This window comes from Cyphomyrmex costatus, unplaced genomic scaffold (assembly GCF_001594065.2).
Source record: "Cyphomyrmex costatus isolate MS0001 unplaced genomic scaffold, Ccosl1.0 scaffold85, whole genome shotgun sequence".
Taxonomy (NCBI): Eukaryota; Metazoa; Arthropoda; class Insecta; order Hymenoptera; family Formicidae; genus Cyphomyrmex; species Cyphomyrmex costatus.
In genome coordinates this window covers 27,072-47,064 of record NW_017280430.1, presented here as the reverse complement: position 1 = coordinate 47,064, position 19,993 = coordinate 27,072, and the positions used below count along the sequence as shown (strand labels likewise).

The 19,993-nt window shown below is 35.9% G+C and overlaps 1 protein-coding gene across 1 annotated transcript; it reads right to left on the bottom strand.

The window, feature by feature from the left end:
* Window positions 1–57: 57 nt before the first annotated feature.
* Mapmodulin (acidic leucine-rich nuclear phosphoprotein 32 mapmodulin) lies at window positions 58–11,564 on the bottom strand. Its single transcript, XM_018549653.1, has 8 exons — window positions 11,036–11,564; window positions 1,910–2,053; window positions 1,658–1,777; window positions 1,462–1,574; window positions 1,280–1,383; window positions 1,077–1,150; window positions 779–866; window positions 58–560 (listed from the first exon to the last, which is right to left on the bottom strand). The coding sequence occupies exons 1-8, from the start codon at window positions 11,081–11,083 to the stop codon at window positions 502–504; spliced, it is 750 nt and encodes a 249-aa protein (XP_018405155.1). The 5' UTR covers window positions 11,084–11,564; the 3' UTR covers window positions 58–501.
* Window positions 11,565–19,993: the final 8,429 nt, after the last annotated feature.

Below are 19,993 nucleotides of genomic sequence, written 5' to 3'. Positions count from 1 at the left end.
CTCTCTCTCTCTCTCTCTCTCTCTCTCTCTCTCTCTCTCTCTCTCTTTCTCTCTTTCTCTCGCTCTCACACTCACTCTCGCCCTTTTTCTCTTTCTCTCAAGCTTTCTCTCTTCGATCTTCTGTCCACTTTTTATGCAACACCACTAATACTCTCTAACTCTATATACTCTATATAAAATATCGTTAGTATAACTAAAACTGTGCTGTGTCCAGCTGGAATGCAGCCCTATTTTTATGCCATCATTATCCTTCCTAGTTTTTCTCACGCCTTCCACATCCATTCACATTCCGTATCTTCTACCGTACGATAAATCTTTTGTTGTTACACAGACAATTTCCTAGCAGTCAATGATTTACTGATAAATTCATATCACTAACTGTAGTCTGTCATTGGTCGGTCGATTAGTTTGATTCCCAGCTGTTCACTCGGCGTCGCAATTATTGTTATTATTTATATGAATTTTACACTCATTCAACAATATCAGAGACAGCCCTCCATTTTAAGCGTTCTCCCCCACATCATCAATTTTTCTTTTCTTTCCTCGAACAGGAGACTCTTCTGCACAAAATATAATCGGTTCAATTGTACCAATTAAAAATTAGTTTATAACGGTATAGTATGTAATAAATGAATAAAAAGATAGATTACATACATATTTCAATAAAATAATTCTGATATTTGAATATTTGTACTGGTTTCACATTTATTTAAGCAATTATGAAATTTTTTAATATAAAATAAATATAAAAAATAAAAATAATTTTTGAAAATCATACCTTCCTCTTCTTCTTGATCATCATCTTCATTATCCTCATCGTCATCTTCCTCTTCTTCTTCACCCAAATAATCCTCCTCATCACTATCCTATATATCCCGATATATATTTATTATATTTCATTAAATGTAATTAGAACATAATGCTATATAAAAACTTATAGCACCTACACAGTATTACGATTATATTATGAATAATAATTTAATAAGCGAAAGAGATCCCGATGAACGTACTATCGAGCGTGTTAAATGCGCTTTAAGTTCAACTTTATGAATTACTTAAACGTGAAGTAAACTCACCCCAAGCTTTTCCTTATAGACAATATCTAATCCTGGATCATCATCTAAGAAATCCTCGTCTTCTTCATCTGAAACTATATTTCGATATGTATATTCATCACTATTATTTTTATATACATTGATAATTTTTTTATCATTAATAAACATCTTTACTTGATTAAATTGTTATTTATAATTATTACGTTATTAAGTTCTCAACCAACCTTCTTCACTGTCTTCTTCGTTGCCACCTCCTTCTCCATCTTCGTTCCCATTGACGTCATCATCCTCCCCTTCACTGTCGACTTCGCAATCATCGGCGTCATATCTGAACAGACAAAACACAATCAATCGCTTTGAGAAAATAAACGAAATGACAAAGCGAAGCCAGTGTATAATATCGTACCCGTCAAGATATCGTAGACTGGGAATAAGATTGAAGACTTTCTCCCTATAATTATCCATATTTGTCACTTCATTATTGAACAAATCCAGACTCTTCAGGTTCTTGAACTCTTTCTGAAATATAGAAGAATTTCACAATAGAATTTTACTTGGCAATAAACGGATTACAGCTTTCTATAACAAATATGAGAACTTACCAGTGGTTGTAGCGTATCGAGATCTTTAATCTTGTTTCCACTCAAATTTAGGTGCGTCAACTTGGGGCTCGAATCAAGCAGATTTAATCCGCCCGAAATCCGATTATCACTTAACTCCAACTGCACAGTACAAAGACAATTATTACCATTTTATTAAACACCTTCTTTTATTTCTATATTATTTCTGATAAATATAATGTAATAAATATCTTGGATAGGTACTTTGCGATAGGTAGAGATATGTGTACATACCTTTTTAAGACTGGACAACTTTGGGAAGCCTTTTAGGCTGGTAAGACCCACGTTGATAAGACTCAATGACTCCAGAGCGCTGAATTCATTTGTCAGACCCACAATTTGCGTACTCCGGCAATTATCAAGAACAAGTTCTTTGATCTGTAACATGCAGGAATCATACAATTATTTACAAGTAGATAATGAAGAAATATAAATATTATAAGCAGATATCTCATGTCTCATGCAATATCTAAATCATAACGTGATCAGAAAACTATGTTGTATCGTGCAATTTTCAAATTAATATCATTTTCGAAGACAAAAACATTTGTGCGTCAAATTTTAGTGTCCTGCCTAAAATATAGCTGAATGACATCATGTCGAGAATATAAATCATGTTAAGACAAGACATTAATTAACATTTTTGAGTTAGTAAATGATCGCATTTCGGAACGTGTGGTAATCATCAATTCGTGAAATTATATTCAAATTGAAATCGTATTCAGGTTCATGCGGCTACGGAATCGTCGCGCTCAAAAGGATGCGATCGGACACAGCCGTAGTGGTGAGCGCTCGTGGTCGAAAAAGTCGTCCTCGCTAAAATTCAAACGAGCGATAAGCTTTCGCGGGAGAGATGGGCTATTTTATTGATCGGAGAAAGAGAAAGGACAGAGGGTGAGAGCGGGACCGGATAAGAGGACAGAGATGGCGCGGGGCGGTCGGGAAGGGTGAGGGAGATGAAGAGCGGTGACGAGAGAGAGAGAGAGAGAGGAAGGGGGGAGGGAGCAGCGACGTGACGGTAAGCGGAGTGTGCATGCCGCGTCTTGTTTAGCCGCGTCGGAAAAGTCGGCAAGCGACAAGCACGGACTGCGGCACGCGACGCCGAGTACGAGAAGTGGGGTTGAATACAAAAGGGGAAGGGGATGAAGGGTGGTCATCATCGATACCGGATGCCTCAATGCCGGAAGTATCGATACTCCCCGTATCACATTATTGCGTCCATGATGTAATAAGGCAAGGTGTTACATCGCCATTGGCGTGCACTCGTTCAACAATGGCCAAGAGACAAGCTTATCTTTTGAATTTTAAAAGATATTATACAAACCGCGCCAGGTGTTACTGACACCGCTGTTAGGTTCGTCGGGGTAAATTTTTAATTAGCTGCTGCTCACACACATCGACTTACTAATCGACTTATGTCTTAAAAAAAAGAACAGACCTATGGTGTAAATATCGCTATTATGCGTTCGATTTTCTATTATTATTTATTAATATATTATATATATTTATTTTTTTTTCATATTCCAGGACTGAACGTCTTGTACGATTTATGTTCTTGTTTTTTTATTTTCACTTACCATGCGAGAAGTTTCAAAAAAAAAATAGTTTTTAAAAAAAAATCTCTTTTTCTCTTTACATAGCTATTTCGACATTCTCTTGCAAATTTGAGATATTTTGGCTATGATATTCTGTTACGTTTGATACATTCGATACGCATGCCATGTTGATACACCATATGATACGCTTTGCACGACAATTTATACACTGACTCATGTTCAATAAATAGAAATAGAAAATAGAAATTCTAAATTGTTTTAAATATTGTTAGTTTTAATTTTCTCTATCTCTATTATACATTAATTAAAAAGTAATAGAATATATCTCTGTTGTCAATAAAAAAAAGTTGATACTATTAATAATCAATTCTATATTATATCACAATAAAAGAGAAAAAAAGCATCTTTATTTTTGCTTAAAAAAATTTTTTTTTGAATTTTGCATCCTTTGGAGACACAATTTATCTCAATTATTGATAATTAATTTCACATTATTAATATTGAAAAAAATAATGTACAAAGCATTTATCTTGTTTAAAAAAAAAAAAAGATTTTTATTTCTTTCTCTTTTTCTCTAAATTTTAAGTTCTTTAGCAATAAGAATTTATTCCATATCAGTTACCAGTAAACAAGTTAAGACTAACATTATCAAATACTGAAAAAAATAATATGTATCTTTTTGTAAAAGATAACTACACTCAAAACGATGATTTTTGACGAAGTTATTCTATCTCGAAATTTGTCTACTTTTGAAGGGTGAAACGAGTAATCCTTTCATTTTTTTTAGTAGTGTATTTCTATGAATTTGTATTTTTTAGGAATAATCCATCACGCACTTCCTTTCGTTAATCCGTAACGTAATTCGCAAGTTTTATTATAAAATCAGCCTCAATTTCACGGATAAGAGTTTAACGTGTCCCGCATTTACTGAGCTCTCTAATTTAATTTTGAAGTTGAATTAGATACAACTTTTTTATTTCACTCCTCGCTCAGATATCTTACGTACTCCGTGCGACCAATCGGCCGACAGGTTGGCTATATGTATCCCATGTTGCACCGATCGTAGTAGCAACGTCACAAGGTGTCATAGGAGCGGATCAATGACAGTCGCGGATCAAGGGAACCAGGAAGACGTGCACATTACGTCACTTGGATTCTCCGATGTTTCGAAACGTGAAATTGCCCCGTAATTTCCGTAATAAAGACAGATATACCTTGCAATCATTGCGATTGCACAATAAAACGCAGTTTTGTTATCGACGAATGTTTTTATTTTTATTTTCTATACGATTCCGAATTGGCGTACAAAATACGCTCTTCTACGTTCATTTCCAAGTCCACGCAATGTGATATTAAAATCAAAGGCATTCCTCGAATTTAAATAAAAATTAATCGGAACCAATTCGGAAAATATCGCCGCCATGCCCTCGAGTGATACGGCACTGCTGCATCCAAGATGCATTGCAATGCAACGCGGGTGGTCAACGCAGAGCGAACAAAGTTTTGGAGTCGTAAATATGTAAGAGCTGCTCGCAATTTTAACTAGCACGTAAACTCAACATCTGTTTAACTTATGTATTTAGGAAGGATGCTGTACAACAGTGAAGATGTTATTGTTCTTGTTCTCTTATTTCAAAATAACTGCGCAGAACGTTGTCCCGGTTCGTTTCGGCGTGATTATAATAGATACACATAAAATTAAAGCGTACCGCAGAAATAGCTTTGCAATTGTATGAAATTCTAATACGATCGAATTTTAAGTGAAAATTGACCGATAAGATTAAATACACGTGAATGAAATGTCATATTCGGTTAAACCGCTTCTTCAAGCCTAATAATATTTCTTATGAATTTAAGGTTATAGTTTGAACTGGGAAATATATATATTCATAAAAACTATTATTAAGTACGAAAAATCGTCTTAGCCGAATATGATATCTTTCAATACGTCTAATATGATTGATCTTAATTCCTCACTGAATGTAAGATCTGCATCGTTAAATTATATCAAATTTCATTCAATTTGAGTTACTTTTAATCATTATTATATAGGTCGCCACTCCTTTTATTCAATATATCGTTAATTAAATAAAATTAATTAAATAATTAAATAATGGAGTTAAATATTTAAATTAATGTATTAAATTTATCATTGTTCCTGTGTGAATTATGATATGTAACAGTACGATTCCACTAACGTAAAATTGATCTCGGTTTAAATTACTCTTTATCTTTTTCTAATTCTTAGAATAAAAAATTAAATTGAGACAGTAAATTTTATAAATGTATAATAAAGCGCCTAAATGTATAAAACCGATCGTATTAAGGAATCTTACAAAAGTCGTAAAACTGCTTTCTCTGCTGAACACAGTCAGTCAATGCCTTGAATTTAGGCACTTATCGAAACATATATGCTTCCATATACGCATAAATTTACATGTCAAGACATTAATGATTCCGTGCGTTATGCAAAAGATAAGAATCACACACTCTATACAATAAACCATTACTTACAAATCTTAGACCGTAAGAATTGACCGATTACAGTCGAGTGTGAGAAAAATAATTTTCTACAATAAGTCATTACCTAAGTTTTAAGTCATTAAGTTATAAAAAATTGACCAGTAATCATAATCGATTTTTCTTCTCACATTCTGTAACTAGTACGATTGATTAAATTCTTATAAATTAAGACAAACTTAGGTGAGAGTTTAATCGATAGAAAGCCCATTGTTAGATTTATTAATCACCTTCTTACGACTTTAAGATTTAAAAAGCTCAGATAATGACTTATCGTTATTACTTATACATATAGAGGGTACATTGGAACAATTTTGACAAAGTTTCGAGCGCGGTAAGAAAATTTCCAAATTTTTATGTCGCCTCAAAGTCGCTCTGACGCCACACCCTAGCTACGGCTCTGCGGACGCCTACGCGCCCACAGAACAGAGAGACGCGAACGCGGCGATGCACCTGAAGAAAGTCGGGCAATGCCGGCTGACATCGGCCGAGCAGCAGGCAGCTTCGATTCGGCTCGGCTCGCCTCGCCTCGCCTCGGCAATACGACGTGACGTGACGTGACGTTACGTTACGTCGCGCCGCCAGAGCGAAAAAAATTCGTTCGTCGTGGCCGCGCGTGCCACTCGGCGGTCGGATCAGCCGGCGAAGTGGACTCGTCCAAGATGGCGGCATGGTGATTGGCGGCGCGTCACGAAACGCAATCCGGTGCGCACGGCAGTGATTCGTGCTTACGTGTGTGTGCGCGCGCGCGCGCGCACGCACGCAGTGGCACGCACGTCACACGCGTGGGAAGGTAAACGAGGTGCAACGCGCGATCGACGACGAGTTGACAATAGCAATGACGGAATGGAGATCCCTGGCTAGTACAGCCGAACGCGTCCTCCGCTGGAAAGGCGTCCCCGGCGCCACGCTGGGATGCAATGGCGACGTCCAGGTTGCCGCGTGCACGCGCCTCGCTCATGGCGGCGCGCGCGTCTCGCCGCGCCGTTTCATTTACATAACGCGGCCGTTGCCGACGCGCGCGCAACGTACGCTTTTCGCGCGATCGGGATTGGTGGCGACGCCTCGATGCTAAAAAATACATTAATCGAGTAAACATATGTCGCGTTAATTCTTGACACGTATCATGTAATGATCTCTATGATCGTGATAAACGTGACGTATCTCGCGAAAGAGAGAGAACACGATCAGGAGGATCTAAAAAGATGGTTCTGTCCAATGACGGAATTAAAGTCACACGATGCATTTTCTTTCTTTTTTTTTTTTTTTGCTGGATCTCGCTCGCGTTTTAGTAAATTATTATCATTACACCGACACGAATGCAAAATTTCTAGTAAATTTACCGAGAAACGACAACGATTCAGCAGGAAAACATGCATCGTGCGGATTTACTTAGGTCGCTAGCTATTGTTCGAATTCTATCGGCCTCTTTCGGTGGCTTGTATTTGATGACACAAATGCCACTCTGTTTTTGTTATTCATTGAATGTCAAGATAAAATAATATCTGTGTCGATTTGTGTCCATTAAATGGAAAGCGGTATCTTCTTATTATACCTTTCGTCGACATTTAACGAGAAAACAAACGCTTTTTTGGGATTAGAAACTTTCTCCAACTACGCCAGCAAGTGTCCTATGCACTTTAACGCGCATCGGTGACAAAATGTCAATGGGTGTTAAGTCGTCGAAGCGATGCTTATACGTCGATATTTTCGAATTGACCAAAAGTACGGAGCACCGTTAGTAGGTTTCGATATATGTCGAAGCAATAATATTAAGAACGTTGAAAGCTTCTAGTCTATACGTTTTGGCGCTCGCTCGGGAAAGGCAACACCTCATGGCAGCCTTTTTATACCGATCGATGTCGTAAATTGCGAAGATCCCCGAGAACGATCATTATCACTGAGAGCACACCTTTATTGTAGTCACATAGAAAAATGCATGTATCGTATTTAAATATTAACAACTTGTTTCAAGTATTTCGAAAGTTCACGTATCTATCGCAAGCATCAAATTTATTCAAAGTACATTCTTCTGAATGCTAGCACGCTTAAACTTCAACCGAGACTATTGAATTAAAACAAATTTGATTTATTATATATATTGTAAAATCGTTTCTTCGATAACATTTTATATCATTCCTCAAAAGAAAATCAATTCTTGTTTCGAGTCTTCCTAAAATTTGTAATAAATATATTTTAAGATTACTATTTAAAAAATGTTGTTTGTTAAAAGAATAATTTTTTGAGATTATTCTTTTGAAAAGAAAACTAAATAATCACTTTTCTCAACAGTAGAATGATATTTTTCTGAGTGCAGGAAGAACGTATTTCGAAAACAAGTTCTTGTAAAAAAAAGAACTGTAAAAGGTTACATTTTGAACAAAGAATTGTGAGAGTGTGTAAAAATATAGAAAATACAGAAAAAATATATTTGTAGAGAAAAGAACTCTAAAACTAATAAAATAGTAGATCAAACTTTAAATTAATTTACGTTAAAACAGATTTAATTGTAGAGTAGGTATAATTAAGCGGATAATTTTTAATTTTATTGAAAAATCATTTAAGAAAATATATACTTTCAATTACAAAAAGATTTAATATTATCTGCGCACATAATATATTTTTGGAATTTTAAAATTCGAAATTATCAAGTTTCATTTTTTGGAGTAAAAATCTATATTTGTGACACCGAAGTCACGAAGTTTATAAAGGTTTCCAAAGAAACGAATTTTAAATACAGACGTAAAGAGTCATCGAAAAAAAATAATGACACAAGTTCGATGCATCAAAGTTTCGATACTTGAGAAAAACGTACTCTTACGGGACATCTAAATCATTCTCGATTTCCTCGCACAAATCGATTCGATCTATACTCCGATATTTCATAAGTCATTTCCATTAATTGACACTTAACGAACGTACAGTACATTTCTATTAGAAAATTCGAGGCACAATTACGTTTCGTTCTTTGCACAGTTACGTTTAATTAATGGACACGGTCGTAACTATTAATGGAGAATTTGACGCGCCTCGTCCGCAGTGAAATCTGCGGAAAATCCATTATCGAAGTATTTCACTGATTAACTCTAATCACATTTACGACACCGCATCGGCGCTCTGTCTCTCAATTACATTTGTTACCGTTAACGCTCATGCACACGAATAGTCCACGGATATTCAAACGATTGATTTTACAAATTTGTTCTAAAAATATACCAATCCGCGAGGACTGACTTAATTTAATTAACTCATCCCCGTGACGTCACGACGATTTTCGTTTCGCGTATTTGAACAACGGATACAAACATACGTATATATGTATATCACCAGGTTACGTAATTCAGTGTACCGATCTAAGCAGATTGATTTTCAAGTAACAATAAGCGACACGATTAAACTTCGGCCAGCGGTACAATTTTTTTTTTTACACAATCACGTGCTTCATTCCTAAATATCCTGAGATTCATATTTATTCGATGTAATTTAGCACTTGTGTATGCAAGTTTTATCGACAACTTTGCACTCGTCCTCTCATACAAGAAATTCCCTCCGTAGCATTTTTTTTTTCCATACAGAAACGATATTAAGAGACGTATTTACGTCAACGCGTTTATGTACACGGTTACATACGCTCATTGTTACAGCGAGAAATTAGACTCGAATCAATTCCCCGGATTGGGTGTCAACCTGCTCACGTATCTGTACCAAGTATATATATGTGTCGGGTAAACGCCGGAAGGATCCTACGTGAAACTATAATTACATACAAATCCGCGACGTATTTATCTTAAATTATAATTGTGTATATATACATATTCTGCGCAGTTCGCACAACGCCGATATAGGCTTTATCGTTACGTTAAAGAAACGAAATCGCGCGATACTGGACGCCGCCGGTTCATTAAATGCGAAAGCGAAGTCTCGCGGCGAGAAAAGAGGGAAACGAGGATCTATCTTCATTTATATTGCAGCCAACGCTATCATCCGGAAAGAGAGGCGGAGAATCAAGCTCTCGATCAATCGTCCGCGGGTAAAGTCGACCGACGACGACAACGTTGGCGAGAATCCACCATTAATCACATCGGCGCGAAGAAGCGGCCGGTGTCGCACGCGCGTGCCTCTTCCCGCTTTCCACGCCACCGGAAAAATGGTAACTCCTCCGAGAGGTCCCTCGTGTGTGTGCGCGTCGCGCGCTCGCGCGCGAACGTAACGAGACGCAAGGCGAAATCTCTCCCCGCGTCACGGACGCGATAAGAGAGCGGGCGACGTATAATCGTATGCGAAGGAGGTTGCGCATGTATAGCCGCAACGTGAGAGCGTGGGTCTCGGCTCCAAACTTATATTTCGGCGGGGCGAAGAAAATTCGGACGCGACGCCGATCGCCGCTCCGGGACGATCACTTCCGCGGGCGAGGAGACGGCGATTGGCGGCCGCCCGACACGCCGCTCCGCGTCGCCGGAGAGCAACAAAGCGAGAAATGAAGCGTAGTCGGGCTGCCGCAAATTAAGTGGCGAGGAAGGAAGGAAGGAAGGATGGGAAAGAAATGGAGCAGTCCATGGGAGAGAAACTTTGCACGCGTGGAGAGCTACGTTTCTTTTTTTATTCTCGAGAGAGGTAGAGAACGGAATGAAGCGCGCGCGAGATAGAGAGAGAGAGAGAGAGGGAAAGAGAATACGAGAAGTTTCCTACGGCGGTGCGCCATGCTCGTTCGCGGCCATGCATATGCCGTCCTCCGGTCGGCGAAGAGGCCGACGATGGGACGGCCACGCGATCGCCCATATCGTCGTCCGTTCCGAACGAAATTTAACCGAATGAGAGAAAGAGCGAAACAGACGGAAGAGCGTGCGAGCGGAGCACGATCTGCCACATTAGCGAGTGCGTGGTTGTTGTGTCGCTGCCCCGAAGCGTCACAGAGGCAACACGGCGGCGATTCACGTCTTCTCTTTCATCCTCTCTCCTTCGCGAAGCACGATAAACGCCGCTGTCTAACACGATCGTGCGGTATTCATGAATTAGGTTCGCCAAGAGGACGATTTAATGACGATACGATGACACGAGGACGCACGGTGGAGATCTCACGACGCGTAATAAAGAGACGCGTGTCGAAAACTCGGAGTCGGCGGAGTGTCGAGAAGAGGAACACACACACACAGAGAGACAGACAGACGGACAGAGAGAAACATGCGGGAGAGCGCGCGGGAGAGGAAAGTGCAGGAGATAAAGATTGAAGGCAGAGACGGTGGAGCAGAGTAAAATGGTAAAAGAAACGTGAGGGTTGACTTACGTCGCCGGGCTTCCTTCCCCGCTTCTCAAGCTCTATCCGCTTCTCCATGGCCGGCAGTCGGTCCCCGATCCGCTCGTTCTCGCTTCGCTCCGTACCGCGTACGTGTATCGGTCTCTTCCTCCTCCGCCTCCTCGTTGCGTCGCCACACCAGCTACGTGCCAGCAACCTTGCTCGCTCTCTCTCTCTCTCTCTCACTCTCTCGGGGAGGCCGGGAATATAATATGACGGACGGACACGGCCGAACCAACACGGTCGGTCACCGGGCAGTGCGCGGACAGCGAATGCCACCCGACTGTTTGCCTGCAGTGCGTAGCGTGCCCGCTTGACGTGTGCGTGTGCGTCGCGACTCGAGCGTTCTCTTTCCCGTGCCAGGCGTGCTTAGACGAAGACACAGCGACCGAGAGAAACCCACCTCCGACACTCGCGGTTCGATTCCGATCAGCTAAGCCCTTTACGCGCCGCGTCTCTACCGTGTCTCTATGCTCGCCGACTCGCCGGACTTGTGTGCCGCTGTGGTGGCGGTGTCCTCCTCTCCTTTTCCCTCCTCTCTTTCTCTCGCACTCGGCAGCCCCTCCCCTCCCTGTGCCTCTCCCGCTACTCCACACGCAACACAACACAAGCCGCACCGGAGGCGGGAAACGAGACACATGTCTGGCACTACTTTCGAAGCGGCCAATCAGGACGGTCGGCGCAGGCCACCCTGCGCCACCTGTCGGCCGTCGTGTTCAACATTCGATCAAGCGCGCCACCCTTTGTCGCGTTCAAACATGGCTGCTACGTGGCGTAGCGATGCTGATCATTAGAAATAAATTTACAATTTTTGAGACTTCTTGCAAATGCCCTGTGACTGTCTGTTTTTTAATAAAAGTCTAGGAAGATTGCTATCACTAACGTTGATTAGCGAAGGAATTACAGCTATTTTTATAATTATTCTTAAATATGCATGCTAATCATTGATGAAAAAATAATCGATATTAAAGGGGTAACCAGACAAATTTTTGTATATACGAATAAAGAAAATTATCCAATTGCATGTTTTATGTACATCCTTATGATAGAAACACAATCGGATACTTTTTATGTAATTAACAGCTATTTAGCAGCTATCAATTGCGATAATAATATGATTATACAATAAAATAAAAAGTATGTAGAATGCTTAAATGGATTGCTAGAACATTAAAACTTTTTACAGAATTCCTCATTAAACTTGATATTTCCACGTAAATTCTTCCTTGCAAACAGATTGCTAGAATATTAAATCTTTTTACAGAATTTCTACTTAATATTTCCACGTAAAATATTTCCTTACACATACACGGAAAAAACGAATAATTAAATTACTATGCTCATTTATATTAAACTAGATAGATGTGAAAAAATTTTCATCGATCAAAATAATTAAATTACCAGTCTCCTACATAATTTTTCTTTTATTTGTATAATTCTTATTCGTCTTTTACTTATATATATATTATTATATTCACGGCTTGGGCATGTATTTAAAATATTTTATTTAAACACAGTTTTTTTACAATAAGAGTGTATTTCAATTTTGTATTTTAGTGGTGCACATGAAAGTAAGTATTTATATATCTTGTATTAAAATTTTTGAAAGGTTGAAAGTTTCATGTATTTTGGAATTTAAACGATAAGATTAATTGTCAATCTTAGTATTATTTGAAATATAAAATACAAAATACTTTTATATATTCCCATGAAGTATAAAATAGCAAACATTTTTGTGTTCCGAAATACAAAATATAAGATACAATTATCCTATATAAATACAACGTTTTTCAAATGAAAGTATAATATTTCAAATATATGCCTAGCCCTGGTTATATTGATATTACCTAATTAGGCACTTACAATAATTATAATTATTGTACTGAAGCATATTACCATTTGCATATTTACATATTTCCTGTTTCTTACAACTTTATGTAAACTTATTCGTATGCAATAAAATAAAATTTAATTCATTATTTTAATAGTCAAACAAAATTATTCTTTCCGCATTATGTGGATATATCAATTGTCAAGATAGACTTTTATGACTAATATCTCTGAAACATTTCATATACTATATGTAACATTTTTAACTGTTAGAAAATAAAGCGATAAAGATATACATATACTAATTATTCTGAGAAGATTGATCTTACATTTAATTTTAATACATGAAACTATAACAGCTGTTTAGCAGCTATCAATGTAAATTGTGATAATTTATTTCAAGTCCAATAGTCATAATGTTGAAATACCTAAATGCAGTGTCTTCGGACAAAAAAGACTTAACACGCAAGTAGAAGGCATTAATGCCTTCATGCATTATCATGGTCGCTTTATGGTTATCGCAACATTGTAATTTGCGTGCCAATCGCCATTTTGATGATGTAACAACGTTACATTGAGAAAATAAGTGTAAAAAAAATTAACGAGTTAAGATCAATCAATTTTTTTTTACATAGAAAAATGTAGTCTTAGATATCTTCAATGTAATTTAGAGCGATAGACGATATCAATTAATCATTACTTTTTCTAGATAATTGGCGGATTTGATAACGCTGTATATACAAATTAAAAACATTATCGGAAAGAGCATTATTTTTTAAATCATTCTAAATGAGAACTATTGGAAGAGCTTATGGTTTAATTATTATATTCATATTTTTTCTTGAATAATATCAATTAATCACTAATAATTATATAAAAATGCAGATTATATGTTTCATTGTTTTACACAATATTCATTATGTATTGGGAGTACAAATTAGTTCGGTCCGTTTTCCAAAAGATGATCGCCTCCAAAGACGAGTCATTTTTTCGAGATGGAATTCGAAAATTGCCTGAGAGATGAGAAAAAGTAGTAGCCAGTGATGGACTTTAATTAATCTGTTCATTAATTTTGTTTTGAAATAAATGCATTTTTGAACACAAAAAACGGACCGAACTAATTTGTACACCTAATATATTATTATAAATACAAAAGTATGTAATGTGTGTGATTACATTTCCTAGATAATTTCCTCAGTATTTTTACGATGGAAAAATCTTTACGACTTTAATTTCGAATTTTATTTGAATCCTACGTTTTCAAAATGCATTACCGACAAAGCGATTGAAGTTCTAAAATTACCAGCATATGTGATCGCGTGCACTCATTTTGATTCGAAAGAGATTAATCGAAGATTATCGGTAACCAGAAAGACAGCAACTATATATACCTTTCATATTTTTACTTTAACAAACTTTTAGATTTAGAGTCAATAATATTATAATTTCTTTATATATGTAAATTAATTGTCTGCTATTATATTTAATTGCCTATCATTTTTACATATACATTGAGAAAATTTTCCAGTTAAAAATGGACAAAAGAAAATTTTAATCGTATCAATCAGAATTCTGATTATCTTAATTTTCAATTAAAATTATAACAGATTGAAAGACAAAATTCTGATTTTTATCCATTTCCACCCAGAATTCCAATCAATGCAACCAGTCTCTTTCTTCAGTGTGTGTATAATTTATTTAATGAAGACTACAACGTAATAAAAGTTCTTTTCGTATATGTATATTTCACAGATTTGAGACAGTGAAATTTTCACACAGTGTGAGAAAAACAATTCATAGCTGCGAGAGACGTATTGGTGTTGCATGGTAAAATTCGAATTCTCCAATTCCTGTCAATATATTGAATTAAATAAGATACAATCTTATTGCGTTTTACATCGTGTATCGCTTCCATCAGGTAAAAGCATCTAACGAAACAGATATCCATCTTTATAAGCGGTATTCATAGTCGATTTTTATATCTAAAACTGTCTTGAATATACAGTCTTATAAGATGTCATATAAGCCAATCAAAAGGCAGTATGTATATTTAGCATCTTAAAATATTATCTAAGACAGCTTAAATGAGAATAATACAGCCTCTTGATTGGTTTGTGATACCTTAATATAAGACTTGTTCTTTCCAAATCTTTTATGGAAAAAATTTTCTTCTTTGGAGTGAGGTTTCATTTACCCTGGTTATTACACTTCAAAAAAGAGACTGAGATTTCACTTCTTTGAAGTGAATCTTATTCCAAAAGAATAAATGCGTCATTCTAAAAAGAACGAAACTTGAATAATATTCTTGAACAAGAATAGTATTCTTTTTTTCAAAACTCGTTCAATTTTCAATTTCTTGGAGTGGGATTTCACTCCACGAGATTTAGAGAATGTATTTAAGATAGTCTCTTAAATACAAGAACTGACTATGAATACCGCCCAGAGAGCTGCGTTAACATCTTAAGACATTACTTATATGAACCAGTCTTAATATAAGAATGGATTATATAAATATCGCTTTTATAATCGGTATTCATAGAGTCGGTTTATTTCAAGATCATATTATAAGTAATGTCTTAAAATGTTACTACAATCCTTTGATTAACTTATGGCATTTTAAGATAGCGTCAAATATACAAGAATCGGTTATAAATACCGGCCATGATACTCCCGCGCACATCAGAAATTTTCGTCAGCGTCTTCGCGGAAGTTAAAGGAAAAAGAGAAAAGAGAGGGAAGATTGTTTCGCTCTCGCGCAACTTTCTTATTCATTTTCGTTCGATTCTCGCGCGATTTTTCACCGAGGCGAACTTTCGACTTCAAGTCGCTCCGAGCCTCCAAGAAGATTCCAGCGCGATACGCGCCGCCACGTTTGTGGCGATCCGCTGCTGCGGGTGTCGGACGAAAGGTTGAGATCAATATGCGCTCATTGATTACGTCGTGGCTGCGCTGTCGCGTCCTCCTTCACGGTGTTGATGCCGTGACGTTCCTTAACGTTTCTGGTCCGATTGACATTGAAACTTTCCGATTTTTGTATCGGTTAGAATCGGTCCTAACGATCCTGAAGATGCCGCGCTTCTGGGAACGTTTGTTCGAATTGTTCGAAACTAATTCCAATTGAAAATATTTTATTTCTCCTAGAAAAACACAATAAAAATCTATGATTAAACAATTCCGATTGAAATAGTTTCATAAGACAATAATTTTATCCTGATTTAATTTCTCGAAAATTCGATCGTTATTCTATAAAGATTACTATATACATATACATAGATATATGTATACATATATACATACTGTATGCATATGACATAAAATTATCGCGTTCGTGATCAAGATACAAGTCTTGACTGATAAAACAGTCGATTATGAATTTTCTACTATAAGATAAAATGAGACAGTCGGTTTATTTTTCGAGGTCGAGCAAAATTTGTTTTCATTTCTCCTCTTGTCTTTCTCTGACATTTAATATGTATATTTAATTTTAAATGCGAAAAGTACAAATAGTGCAATTCAAGTAAATATATACAAATATCAAATTAATATTTCATTTGTCAAGAGATATGTTTGTACTTTAGTCTAAATTTTCCGTTTATTTTTCCCTCTTTTTTAATTTAGAATTATTATACATCTATTTCACGTGAAGTGTAAGAAGTGTAATGTAATTACAAAAAACAAATTTTAATATTTTAGCTGAGTTCTATCAAAGTATAAATTATAACTGCTTATGTCTTTTTCCAATTCTTAGAATTAGAAAAAAATTTTTTTAATTAGAAAAATATATAAAGAATCAATTGAACCTAAATATTATACTATATATATGTTATATTTTAAAATTAATTTTACATTCCAAGGAAAATAATAAGAGTCTAACTCTAAGTAATGACCGGCTATTAACAAATCTGTCACGTTTTTGTCATAAACGGTCAATATATGACATTATATTGACTAATTTCTTGTTCTTGGAATTGGTGAAACCGGACATTATTTTAGATTTAAATAACTACGCAGTGGTCTCCAGTACAATACTATCTGATCTACAAATATGTCCTTTTCAGAGCTTCCTGTTTATCTTTTCTATTTTTCTCACCACATCGGAAACAAAAAAGAGAAAAGATGAACGAAATTCAGCTAAAATTAAATGCAGAGCAGTACAGGTGGTCGAATTCGCTGTTGCGAAATCTCGGTAGAGTTAATTGTTCAACAAGTTTATACAATTATTGCGTGGAATTAAGATGCATATTATTTACAAAATGTATAACTCGCTCTTATTGCAGCGCGATAATAGATCGAAACAAAGCACGTATTGTTCACGAAACGATCTTGACGATCTTAACGAGAATAGAATCCTAATCGAATCTCCTTCCAATCAACTTGCTTCTCGTGGAGAAGTAGCGCATTTACAGAAAGCGACCACATTGCGATCTGAGCAAGCTCGTTAACCAAAATCTCCCCGGTTAACGAGCTCGATTATTATGCAGTTGTTACATACCTACTCGAAGATTAGTATATGTTATAGTTCTAGAGGGATGTTATTTATACATCATACATGCCGCGACGAGAAGCTTAAATCATCACAACACGATTCAGGTGTGCACGGAGCAAAAATGCGATGCTACGCGATAAAAACAATACTCAGTCCGCTCTTATCTCAAGACTGTCTTAAGGCCAATTTCACCAACGTAGGTTAAGCTAACCGACGGTTAATTCCAATGGAATTATCCAATCGCATTTGTTTTTGACCAGAATGAACCAATCATGGTTGACACTTTAACCGTCGGTTAGCTTAACCGACATTGGTGAAATTGGCCCTTAAAACGCTAATATGACTGTCTGATTGGTTCAATGTACTTAAGATGGTCTTAAATATAATATTCAATTATGAATATCGAGCTACTGATGTAGATCGGTTTTTTATAGCTGAACTAGTATACACTTTTAAAACTTAAAGTGAATAAATAAGTATAGGTGTACACAAATTAGTTCGGTCCGTTTTTTGTGTTCAAAAATGCATTTATTTCAAAACAAAATGAATGAACAGATTAATTAAAGTATTGTCCATCGCTGGCTACTACTTTTTGCCATCTCTTGGGCAATTTTCGAATTCCATCTCGAAAAAATGACTCGTCTTTGGAGGCGATCACCTTTTGGAAAACGGACCGAACTAATTTGTACTCCCATATAATATATGATATTTGACGAAAGGAAGAAAGTTCTAATAGTTTGGTGCCAGAATAAAAAGCAGATCTCGATCGTCTAATTCGATCGAATGATTTTGTTTTTTCCAGTACAATTATATGCATAGTTTTGTACAGAATTAAGCAAATTTCACTAAACATTGCGGGAAAAAAAACCATTCATATAGCTCAAACATATTTATATATGTATATTTTTATACGTATGAACTATTTTCTCTTTTTTTCAATATCGGAGACACGCACAATTGTATTTTGTACTAAATGTGCGTTTCCGTGTGCATTCATTTATGGAGCCAATTTTTCCTTGCGCACAGATATCAGTCTGACCGCACGACGATTGACCTGAGAAATAAGCAAATATGTGCACGCTAATGGAGATCGTTGCCTAGTCGCGCATGGATTACACGCGTATCGTCGTATTTGTGCGGCCAATCAAATTACGTAGCTATAAATAGAAGCTGCCGTGTTACTTTCTTCAATCTCTGTCTTTCCTCGTGCGCGTGGTTTTACCTCGCTATCCACGCGTTCACCTCCTTCAGCCCTAATACCTTATTTTTACACTATAATGCAGTAGAAATGACTTTTACGCTCGTTTCACCAATGTAGAGTTTAATTTTAATCTCGATTCAACTAATTTTCTTCATCTTTCTCTAGCTCTAAGAGTTATGAAGAATAAGTTGAACGGAGAACAAAGAGTCAATATATATTATAAGAAACGAGTATTAATACATACTTTATTACACTAATTTAGGTTCTTATATATAGGTATATACGAATTATTTAAATATTTTGCATATTCTACATTTACCCTGTTGGATCTTAAAGAATGAAAAGAAGACGCTAACATTTTCACTTTGACATTATAATTAGAAATATATTAAGAGATTTAATTTCTTATAATTTAAACTTTTTGGATAAATAATTGATTCATTTTTCTACGAGATAAGAAATAACATTAATAACACTAAACTGTATGTTCTGTTGAAAACATTTATTGTGGAAAAATATATATCTATATATATTCATATATATGTGTATATATAATATTAATATATGTATGTACAGCCATGTATGTATATTATAAATATAGTTTATTTTAAATATTATCAGTTATTACGACGAAAACAATCCTTTTATATTGAGCAGCGACTGTCTAATCCTAAGAATACTGTAGCTAAATGTACAAAATCTAATGCACAACTCTAAATTATATTTGATAAATTGCGTTGGAAGAGTACCCTGTGTATTAAAAACGCACATTTTTCAACGCAACTCTCAAAACACAATTTCGTCTTCGTTTATATAGCACACTTCCTTATATTGAGTTAGTTGCACCGTACATTATCTATTCTAATCTAAGTTAAAAGATATCTTTTAAGTAAAAAAAGAATCATAAAAGAAATACACTTTGTCGACATAGAAACGACAAATAAATTATCATCACAACATTCGCTATATTTCGTGCAAATTGCTTTTTATTATACGTATTAAATTTACGTTATTATACGCTAGCATGACTCATAAAGTTTCATTAAAAAAATGTTACTGTTTCTGTTCTTTAAGGTACAATGTCTTAAAATTATTCTATAGAGCTATTTCCACAAATTTGTATAATTAAAAAAACAAAAATTTATAAAAATAGAGAGATAATCCTTATTTTTTACATAATCATTTTGCATTGCTTGAAATAAATTTTAGACATGCATTTCTAATAAATAATCATTTGCAATATTCATTCTTATGTAATTAAGTATGATCAAGTATATATTTGAGCGTATAATATATAAAAAATATATTACATTGAATTTGATTAAAAATAGTGCTAATTTTGTAAAATTTAGTCATGCGCGCGCGCGTAGAACTTGTTCTTGCAACTGTTACGAATATACGAAACAAAAATGGATGGTACTTATTTTAAATA

Bases quoted from the DNA above. Each gene is read 5' to 3' on its own strand.
- Mapmodulin (XM_018549653.1), bottom strand. From the start codon at position 11,083: ATGGAGAAGCGGATAGAGCTTGAGAAGCGGGGAAGGAAGCCCGGCGAC. The intron at 1,151-1,279 runs GTTGGTTGAGAA...ATCGAAATATAG, and splicing joins CGAAGAAGACAGTGAAGAAG to TTTCAGATGAAGAAGACGAG. The intron at 561-778 runs GTATGATTTTCA...TATTTTGTGCAG, and splicing joins TGATCAAGAAGAAGAGGAAG to AAGAGTCTCCTGTTCGAGGA.